The sequence below is a fragment of the Trachurus trachurus genome (assembly GCF_905171665.1).
Source record: "Trachurus trachurus genome assembly, chromosome: 17".
NCBI lineage: Eukaryota > Metazoa > Chordata > Actinopteri > Carangiformes > Carangidae > Trachurus > Trachurus trachurus.
Window position 1 is genome coordinate 23,095,119 of NC_139900.1, and position 11,283 is coordinate 23,106,401.

General features: G+C 42.6%; 1 protein-coding gene across 1 annotated transcript; it reads right to left on the reverse strand.

Moving 5' to 3' along the window:
- Positions 1-2,104: 2,104 nt before the first annotated feature.
- slc35a3b (solute carrier family 35 member A3b) lies at positions 2,105-10,083 on the reverse strand. The gene is made up of 8 exons (XM_083991408.1): positions 9,844-10,083; positions 8,347-8,568; positions 8,010-8,164; positions 6,599-6,721; positions 6,326-6,494; positions 3,754-3,872; positions 3,515-3,648; positions 2,105-2,737 (listed from the first exon to the last, which is right to left on the reverse strand). Exons 1-8 carry the CDS (start codon positions 9,881-9,883, stop codon positions 2,629-2,631), a joined length of 1,071 nt encoding a protein of 356 aa, XP_083847534.1. The 5' UTR covers positions 9,884-10,083; the 3' UTR covers positions 2,105-2,628.
- Positions 10,084-11,283: the final 1,200 nt, after the last annotated feature.

Here is an 11,283-nt window from a genome sequence, read left to right on the forward strand (position 1 = left end):
AAGGGTCAAGTGTTCGCACGGACAAAAGTTGAATAGTTCCCTCCCTCTTTCAGTAACGGGGTGATGAAGGTGACGAAGCCAATCAAAGAAGAGACAACTGATGGTTTCTCTGCTCTCAAGACGCCAGTGGCTCTTTATTCTTAAGAGATTTAAGTGGACCATTATAACAAGCCAGAGTGGATTTTACATCACAGAACGGTGCCAGAAAAAAAAGGCGACAGTGAACTAGTGTCAAAGCCTGGAGTTGCATCAGTGCTTGTGTGGCCCCTGACAAGTTCTGGACTGCACTGAGGAGTGCTGCCTGCCTTTTAGTGAAGAAGGGACACTGTTTTTAGACGTACCACAGAGGTATTAGTCCACTACGAGAACTGCATCCTGCATCCATATGTAGATCTTATTGCATGAGAGAGTGAGAGAGACAAAAAGCTGTCCTTGAGAAGTTTAAGAATAGCATTTGTTTTGTATAACTTGATACCTGAAGACATTTTGATTGAAAAGTCAGCCAAAAAGAAAAGAGAAAGAAAAGAAAACCCTAAGGCTGGTTAAACCTCGTCAGTGCCAATGAAGGCCTTTCAGCACACTCAGTACCAGAGTTAGAGGATGTATTCAGAAAATCTAAGAGACAAAAGTATTATATTATTATATATAAATCTTTTTAGGTTAAGATGAAACTCATACATCCATCAGATTGTATTAAGAGCACCCACTTGGCATAAAAGTCTGGAAGAAATACACATCTGCTGTAGTTTTCACTGGAGTTTTGCTAACACACCAAACTTATGCACAGACATATTTTCGAGTCTCTGTAGTGCAGCTGATACTGTATTCAAATTGGGTGACGGACGAACCAACAGAGAGATGAGCGCGAGCCGTTACCACATTAGATAAATAATGTCAGCGATGCGTTCAGTAGGTGCAGTGTAAATGACTTGGAGCAGTGCCATATGACAAATTTAAAACAAGAGGGTGATAGCAGCGAGGGCCACATCGTAAATCATCGCTGAAATGGGGCCGAACTGTACTCAGACCAAGGGTAGGTTGGAAGTGGCACTAATCAGGCCATGTTGCACTACAAAGTTACATAAATCTTCCTACAGTCAGGGAAATCTAAATGTACTCTTAACAGTTTCCTTGATGTGGAATTAAACCAGATTGAATTTTGGCAAGGATTGATTTTGGATAAGTGCCATTTTTAAACACTGGTTTTATGAGCTTACGCCACATCTCCCATCTCCTCATCATCACTGATATCCATTATTTTGCAGTATGGGTTTGTGCAGACAATCGTAGATGAAGGCCACGCTGTGTCATCGGTCCAAGTCTGTGCCTGCCACTCCACACACGGGTCACATGACTCATCCTCCATCTGTGCTTCTCTCCAGGTTCACGCCTCACCTTCCCATCTGCCTGCTCTTTTTTCTCCCCTTCACGTCCACCTCGACACACACACGCTGTCTTCATACTAAATATACTCATTTGCTCTGAAATCTACAACTATGCAAAAATTGTGACAAAAAAAAAAAGAAACACAGAGAAAAAATGGCAAAAATAATTTGTTCATCTGCCTCAATTCTGTTCTTATTTGTCAGGGTCACTATTGAATAAAAATGTCTGTTACTACCATGTAAGATACTCTGAGGTTAAACTAGGTTATATTAATTCAGTGTCTACAGTTGTTGCTGCACCGCAGCTCATTCAGCCATCTGTTGCTATAGAGACTGGTTTGGTTTTCCAGAGTGCACAGCAACTGGAACTGGAGGAAAAAAAACACAGTTCAAAATATTCATGGGTGTGCCTGTCTCTGTGTGTATGCATTAGCATGTGTGTGCGGGTGTGTGAGGGTGAACACATACACACTTCCAGCTCCAATTTATCCATTAATTTGACTTTGAAGTAAGAAAAATACATCAAGGCAGAGCTGGTTGTTTTCAGCATAAAGGACGCCTTAATTTATTCATATGTTCTTACATTATTTTGCATTTAAATAACATTAGAACCAAAGCTTTTGATATAAATACTGAGACTGGGAGCAGCAAGGTCGAAGCAGTCACAACTCATTTTATCTCATCTCATGTAAAAAAAAAAAAAAGAAATAAAAAAAAAGGACATTCAGCATCTTTGAACAAAGGTAACCCCTCCTCTTTGCAGCAAGTTTGCTCTTCATGCTGCCACTAGATGGAAGCTCTGTCAAGGATTTTCCTCCTCTTTGAGGCAGGCGCTGTCAGCACCGTTAACACCGTTATTGTTCAGTAAATACATCCCTTTCCCCGTATTTCATATACCATAAAACTTACTATAAAAGTATAAAATATAAATTCCCATCCATTCATGTAGCGGTGGTTGCATCCGCTTCCTTCTGGTCCCTGTAAAATGCAAGTACAATATACTTTCATGATCCTGTTTGTTTTACTGCAGCAATGTGTGCCGACATGACAAGCCTGCTCCAAAGTTCACCTGTGTGTGTTTTATGAGAGAAAAACACACATTCAGTTTTAACAGTCGTGATAGGCAGTGGCAGGTTTCTTCATCTATGCTTTTCCCCCTGCATCTTTAATTTCCATGTGCCAAACTGGCCATCAGTTCACAGAGTCCCGCCCTGCGCTGTCCTGTCCCGTGGAGCGTCTTCTGTCAGGTAGCAGAGGTCTCCGTCTTGTTGGCACTGCTACTGGCAGGTTTGCCCTCGTAGCTGTAGAGAAATGTAGCGGCAATGACCAGCACCGCCCCCACGAAAAACACCCTGAGAGACAGACAAGAAAAGGAAGCAGAAAGACGGAGGCTTTAAAAATGATTCAATAAACAAACTACTGTGCACTCGGTTCACATCATGCAAACATTCAACTTTGGTGGTTGGTGGTTTATCTGGTTCAGTTGGTATACCATATTGGTTTAGCATGTTACATTACCTCTACAGACAAAGTACAGCTCAGGTTGATGGGAATGTTTTGGTGTTTGGTCATAAATCAAAGTATTGGACAATTCAAATTTTGATCTGATGATGGTGCTAGAGAAGTCGGCCAGTTACAGGATCATTGTGCAATGTATCCTGAAGGAAACCACGGCAAAGTGGTGGTTTGACCAAATAAAAAACACTGAACCTTGGAGGAGTGTGTGTGTGTGTGTGTGTGTGTGTGTGTGTGTGTGTGTGTGTGTTCTTGTACATACTACGTTGTGAGGACCGGAACGAGTTTTTAACCAACAGAGTGAGGACATATTTGGGAAGTGAGGACATTTTTGCCAGTCCTCACTTTTTCCAAGGGCTGTTTGAGGGTTAAGACTTTAGGTTATGATTAGGTTTAAGTTAGGTTAAGAGTAATGGTTAAGGTTAGGCATTTGTTTTGGATGGTTAAGGTTAGGGTAAGGGACTAGGGAAAACATTATGTGTGTGTGTGTGTGTGTGTGTGTGTGTGTGTGTGTGTGTGTGTGTGTGTGTGTGTGTGTGTGTGTGTGTGTGTGTGTGTGTGTGTGTGTGTGTGTGTGTGTGTGTGTGTGTGTGTGTGAGCGTGCATGTGCTTACCCAGTGGGGTTGAAGTCAGCCAACAGGAAATATGAAATAAGAGTGGACACAATGATGGACAGAGAGGTGGCGAATCCTTTGAGGATGTTGTCTGCATATTTAATGACCACAGCTACGACCAGCCCGCCCAGAGCCTGGAGATGAAGAACAGAGTTTTAAACACTCAACATGAAGACCAACCTGTTCAAGCGCATACTATACGCTTCACAGACAAACAGACACATAGTATTTGACCGCACCTGTAGGACAACAACGATGCCGGTGATGGTGTTGTAGCCCTGAAACATTCCCGCCTCTCTCACCCTCTGGCCGTCGTACGCCAACATCCCGAGGAGGCCGAACACAAAGCTGAACAGACCTGGAAGAGACGAGGAAGAGACAGAGAGGTGAGGTTCTGTTGAACAAGCAGCACTTCACTTCACCGTTCTTGTTAAATATTTAAAAGCTCACACGGAGCGACAGGAAATCATTGACACTGACAAAAGGCAAGAGCAGGGAAACAAGGCACGATGACATGAGGTCGTTAGCTGCAGCTCAGAATATAAACCAGTGCTGTCATCTGAGACCTGACAAGTTACAAGTTGTTTCACCACATCTCACTGCCACTAGAGGTCTCTCTCTCTCTCTCTCGACCTCCATGATGGGCTGTGTGAACTTTCACATGCAGATTATTGTTGTAAAACCAGAGCACTGATTCATAACAGGGTTCCTACACTTTAAGCCAACTTAAATTTAAGACTTTTTAATACGTTTTAATGCCGCTTGAAATTAAATTTAAGACCGACTTCACAATAAACACAAATGCAAAAAAAAAAAAAAAATGTCACCACATCTATTACATAGGGTTAGGGACAATTTTACCTATGTGGTCACAAGCCCTGGATAAACGGCGAGGTCAAGGTCCTTCTCAAAAGGAAGAAGACAAAGACAAAGAAAACTTGTGCTATAAGGGAAGCAACAACTGCTGATGTGGTCTGTTGTGTAGGTTATGTACCAACAGATAGACCCCCCCCCCCCCCCTGTTCTTTTCTCACTATTGCACGTCTGTCCATCCTGGGTGAGGGATCCCTCCTCTGTTGCTCACCCTGAGGTTTCTCTGATTTTTCCCTGTTAAAAGGGTTTTCCAGGGAGTTTTTCCTCAGTGGATGTGAGGGTCTAAGGACAGAGGATGTTGTTATGATGTCATGTGAAGCCCTTTGAGACAAACTGTTTGTAAAAACGGGCTATACAAATAAAATTGCCTTGCCTTGCCTAACGGGGGGGGGGGGGGGGGGGGGGGGGGGGCTACAGGTGGAGTCCAGGTGGTGTAAAGCAAAGAAAAACAAAAGCCACTCCCTGAACCACGAGGTCAAAGTCAGCGCAGTAGCTGAAAATTACAACACACCATCTGCTGCAACTACACTTATGTATAGTGTAGTGCAAAACACACACACTCGAACAACCGCCAATAAGGCCTTTTGTTTAACAGACAATTAAAGCATCTACATGTAGCAGTGTCAGGGATGTAAAAATAACAAAAAACAACCTTAACCTACAGTACCTCGACCCAAGAACCTCTGAACTGACGCCTCAGGTGAGTGTACGTTACCCACAACAAAGACCTGAATTAACTCTAAGAACTGCTTAAGAATAACAAAGGAGGGGCCAGACTGGGGAAACAGGTAAAACTGAGCTTTAAGCCAGGTGGACGTAAGCCGAGAGGAACAGATGACATGTTGATCAGCCCTAATTTCACCACAATAAAAACTGTGACACAATATGAAAGGCTGTCAGACCGAGGCAGCTGCAGGAAGACGCCACGAGGGAGGCGAGGGACGACGGTATGTGACGTTGACGTACACATGATAATGAACTGGTTCAAGCTCTGCTGTAACCGGCTTGACTGCGCTCTTCCTGCTTGAACAGCGACTCTCTGTCCGTCTCATCAGCCTTAAAGCTCGGCCCATAAACTGCTTATATTATGCACCGCAACCCCCACACTGCCGGCATAGATAATGCAGCCCCCTCCCCCTCTTCTGTATATCACCACTGCAGATGCAGGTCAGAGGAGAGCTGAGGCGACCGGGATAAGCAGCTGGACTGCTCAACAAGGTGTGGCCAAGAACAGTACAAGCCTGTGCAGCCGAGGTAGAGGAGCCCCTTCATCACATCACTGAGGGTCTCCACACTGTGGAAAACATCATCCCCCATGCCAGTGCCTGAGAAAGGGCAGCTCAGTGACTTAAAGACTGTTATTGTGCTCTACTGCCCCTATGTAAAGATTTGACAAGCTGTATTGCAAAAGCTTATTTATAATAGTGATTGGGACATTACTGTTATGAAAGCATTTGTTCTTCTTTTTAGATATATCAAGGTACCAGTGACATTTAGGTTGGATGTGTTGATGAAACAGTGTAGTCCCTTAAAGTTCAATGGTTCAAGATTTCCTCGGTATACATTATAGTCATCTAAAAGGGAGGATGTATTAGTTCAAGTGAGTAGAGTGTAGAGAGTAGGTGTAATAGTCACACAATTGAGTCTTTGTGCTGCTCCTGTTTGTGTGCAATAGTAAAACCACTATGTATTGAATTTAAAGGTCCACACCAACCGATTACATTTACATAAAGATGACTCACAACAGACAAGTCAAATAAAAAAATGTGCAAAGGTCAAAAATATGCTGAACCTCTGTCACTATAGAGGGTCATAAAGGCTGAATAGGACTCATTATGAGTAGTAAACTGAGCATTATGGGTAAAATGACAAAACCTTGTTTTAGTTTATGTTTGTGTCACACAGACCATGAATTTCTTGAGTGTGTGAGTCACTTACCCAGCTGTATGTTGCGGACCCACACACTCTGTTTAGTCTCCTTGAGGATTTTTTCAAAGTAGACTCCAGCAAAGCCACTGGACACGCAGGCCATCAGCACGGCCATCAGCCCCACAAACTGGGAGCCTGTAGACACGGACTTGTGCCCAGAGTCAGACTCTGTGGGCCACTGTGGGAGTTAAAACATTAGCAGCGTGTTAAACCTAATCTGAGCAGAACATCTGATGGGTAAATCAAGTCATATTCATCATAGAGACACAAACTGCGCCCTACCTGAACGAGAGTGACTCCAGCCATGAGGAGGAGCAGGGACAGCCACTGGTAGAGGCCCAGCCGCTTCCCCAGCATGGACACACTGAACAGTGCGGTGGTGAGGATCTTCAGCTGGTATGTGACCTTGGTGGAGAACAGCACAGACACAAAACATTTAAACATGACAAATAACCATCAGAAAAACACAATCCCAAGCAAAGCCAGAGAGAGCTGAAGTCGTGCCTCTGTCTACATTGGCACAATCCATTATAAGTGGTTTGCAAGTCAAATGACTCTGCTCTAACGGAAAGTGTCTTGTTTCTAAAAGGATGAAACCATAAGCTGCTGTAAAAACTGACATATGATGCATGCATTTTCTGTACAAACACAAAGATGGATGACTGTTCACTGGATTTAAACACAACATTTCAAACAAGAGAAAAAAAATCTAATATAACCCATCAGTCTTGTTGTCAGTTACTATGTAGTCTCGCTCGCCAGACCCTCCTCCAGAGAAGAAAATTATCTTTTTCTCCATATGTGTCACACCAGGAATAAAAACTAAAAAAAATATGATATGTGATGATACTATTGATACCACTTTTATGGCGGATGCTTCACAAATGCTGTGTTATTGAGATGGAGTTTCCTCTTTTCACTCTTTAAAAATGAATTGGTTCCAAAGGTTTCTATCAGTGGATGTTATCAGCCTGGACTGACACCAACTTTTATAAAACAAGCAAGAAGCACAAAACCTGTGACTTTATAGACGAACTTTGGCTTATACACACACACACACACACACACACACACACACACATACACACTCCGACTGATCATCACACACTCTGTCCTTTTAACTTCCCTGTTGCCCATGAACAGAAAAAGCTCCACATTATGAATTCATGAGGGTTGTTACACAGATCAGTTCTACAGAGTTATTTGTTGACTGCTGGGGAAATGCACTTCAGGGCTCAAACCAGCCGACTGCAGCTGTCAGATTCTTTATTTCGACTGTACGAGACCCAGACATATACTGGGTTTTGCCCCAGTGTCTGGACATAGCTACCCCCAGCTGTTTCCCCTGTGCCCACATTATACTAATGCTTCTTATTCACCACATGGAATTGCATGAGTATTGATCTTTTAATCCAACTCTCAGCAAGAAGCAAATAATTATATATTACCCAAAATGTGAAATCATAAAGCATCAGTGTACAGCTACAGTATTATAACATCAGTGTGGCCTCATATTACAGTAATACATAGTCCACATGGTTTCATTTAATATAATTTTAGAGCAAGTACAGGACAAATGACTATTTAATTGTATATTTCTGACTAGTAAGCACTTGCACTCATGACTATACTGAAATCAGTTCAGTTACACACACACATGCAGTGAACTTGAAGCAGCATATGAATGTGTTACCTGATAGGTGGCTGCGTCCAGGTTGGATAAGGCAACATAGAGCAGATTGTTCTGCAGTGTGTAGATCCCTGCAGGAATGGCCAACTTGAGCGTCTCCAAGGGCTTGTTGACAACCTCCTCCTTCAGCAGCTGCAACATCGCCTGCACACTGTGATCTGGGAGAGACAGAGTGTGTTGTCAGTAATTTAACCTGGGGACCACCTGTGGAGAAAGAGACAAACCGAAGAGGCAGAGAGGATGGAGGCGCATTTATATGAGGCTTTGGCCCAGTGGTGCTGCTCGGTTAACTGATTAAAAAGACACTCCTCACACCTGCTGCTCACAACTCTCTACTCACTGTTCTCGTTGAAGACGAGGAAAGTGCAGACGATGATCTTGAGCACCTCAGCTGACACCACGGCGGACGAGGATAGATACCGGGGGCCATCTTCCTTCAGGGTCCGGGAATATCTCATGGTGAGCACCAGTGATGTGGTCTGCAGCACCAGCACCCCCAGAGACACATACTTCAGCCTCGAGTTTGAGTTTGACGGAGTCATCGTGACCAGCGTGGAGGGCTCTGTTTTCAAAGTAGCAGAAAACGGTTGAATCCGTAGAGGGAAGACAGACTGAAACAGAGACAGACAGAGGGAAGACAGATCAAACACAAGGGAGTCTGAAGTGTCTGAGGAAGAGAGAGTGACTAGTGCAGGATCATCAGGAATGCTGGTCTGTAGTTAAAAGGTAGTTAAAGGGAAAGCTAATAGGTCCAGCCTGGGGCAGTGCGGGGCATTCCTGGGAGTGACCTGCAGTCCTGGAGCAGCAGGAACACAGACCGACGGTACCAGTGATGGAGATAATATATGGACACGACGAAAAATGTGCATTTTACAGCACAACCTGAACTTCAAAGCAGCTGTTGCATCTTCATATACATCGGAAATCTGTCCTGCGATAATAGAAACATACTGTTGCTGCTACAGAAAGCAATTTGTGTATTTGTCTGACAGATGGATTACATACAAAAATACTGAACTGATTTGCACCAAACTTGTACCAAGGAAGAACTGATTTAATTCAAATTTAGGAGCCGATATGGTTAAAGAGCCTGACACCCTTGTGTTACATATGTTTGTTAATCAATCAGGAGGACATATGGATGTTGAAGTAAAAGAAAATAAGACATCATGATGGTGCTGAGATCATCAGATAATAATTTGGATCTCACAGACGTGTGTCGGCTTGTTTGGTCTTGGCAGAGGTATGTAGCTACTCTACTGAATGTCTCTCTCTAAACTCCTATAATCTACTTTCTCCTTATTTCTTTGATGGCTCTAGTTGCTGCTTTAACAGATTAAGATTAAACATATGAAGGATCTAATGCAATACAACACAATACACTGTTAATGAATAAACCTGTGGTTCCTATTATTTTGACACATGAACCCAAACACTGTTTTGCCAGGATGCACAAATCTGAGTCGTTCACTTAAAGACAAAGTCCCAGATGAGCAAAAAATCCAGATGCGTGTTTGTCATTTTCCTACAGCAGTAAAATATTACCTTGATATTCATTGGCATTAAATTTGTAATGTCATAATACATTGCACACAGGGGACATTCTCCACAAATCAAGTATTTTGTTCTTTTATAACTTTAAAACACATTACTGGTAACAACAATATTTTGTAACAAATTTTATATTTGTACTCTTACTGGTAAGGGAGCATTACAACCAATGTTGTGTAACAAAAAGTCCAGTAAACAAGTTTGATGTCATTTTGTATCCAATCTACACGCCTTGAGCAAAACACAGACAAGAGAGCCCATTGTCTAGTTGTAATTCATAACCTACCCTGCATGAATAGTCCAGTCGAGAGCAGAGAGGTAATCATTACCAGTCTCACAACTCCAGCGACGGAGACAAGCGTTCTTCACTCTTTTGCCTCACATTTCCTGACTGAAGCACCTTATCTCTGATCAGCCACTGCCGCCAGTTTCACTTTTCCTTCATGACCTCATCTACATGCGCCCAAACTATAAAAGCGCTTGTGCTACTCAAGGCAGAAACTTCAAAAATGCAGACCACCCTAGGTTTCTGCCGCACTGTCACTTATAGAGCGTCTGTCCCTTCAGGCGGGAGCAGGAAGTGAGTGAACTTCCTCCCGTTGCTTCTGAGGCAGGGTGGGAACCGCTCACTGTTTACATTGTACAGTTATTAACCAACCAATCCCCACTAACTCACCACTTCCTTTATACAGTTGTGTGCCCAACAGACCCTGATTTCATTCATTGTTATTTGAGTAAAATAACATGAGTGAATCTGCTCTTCCCCTACTACATATAATGTAAAATGTCCACTATATAGTGTGGTGATACTGTGTGAAAAAACCATAAAGCATGAAGGCGCAGGAGGAGTGGTACACACTGACTTCCTTATGTACCAGCTCTGCTCAACATGGCCACACAATCCCCCACTGTGTGTGTGTATATGTGTGCATATGTGCGTGTTTCCTTCAACACACCGGACAAGCTCTTCCCCTCCCACCTCCTCTCCTCACATATCCAAACACTATTGACTTTCATTTTCAGTTGCCAGCTACGCACATGTCCATGAAATCATCTGCTTGATTTAATCTGCATTTAGTTAAACGGCTGTAAGAATATTGAATATTAAACCTCAGCTCTAATGTTAAAAGCACCAGTATATGAGATGTGTGTCTCACCTGCACCCAGCCTATGCTGCCAGAGTTAGTTAGCAAAGCAGAGTGCAACTGTTGCATCATAAAGAAGATTTGAAGTAAGAGATGCTGTGCAGTATTTCTAGTTACTTTTTATATGAAGCTCTTACATGTGAAAATGTAACTGACGCTCATGAAATAGGATGCATCATTATGAGCTACCCAACAACATATCAAGCAGTTATAAAATCAGCTACATTTTTCAACTCATTCAAGGTGTGCATTTTGTATTATGTCTGTTCTTCTCTATTAATAAACACATTTAAAAAAGAAAAGAAAAACATTTACATCATGAACTGGATGCAGCATATTTCATTCTGCTATGGACTTGTCTTATCTATGGTCTGAAAAACAATTCAGTGAATCTTAGTCTTGAACATTAATCACAGCTTTCAATCCATCAGTATTAACAAAGTCATAACGACATAACACTAACAGAGCAGGTCTGTATGATCAGTGGCATAGTTTCACTTTAAAACTTCATTCTGATGTAAATAATGCAATACTTAAACTTACTACCTATGTTTGAATGCAAGACTTGTACTTCCTTCTAC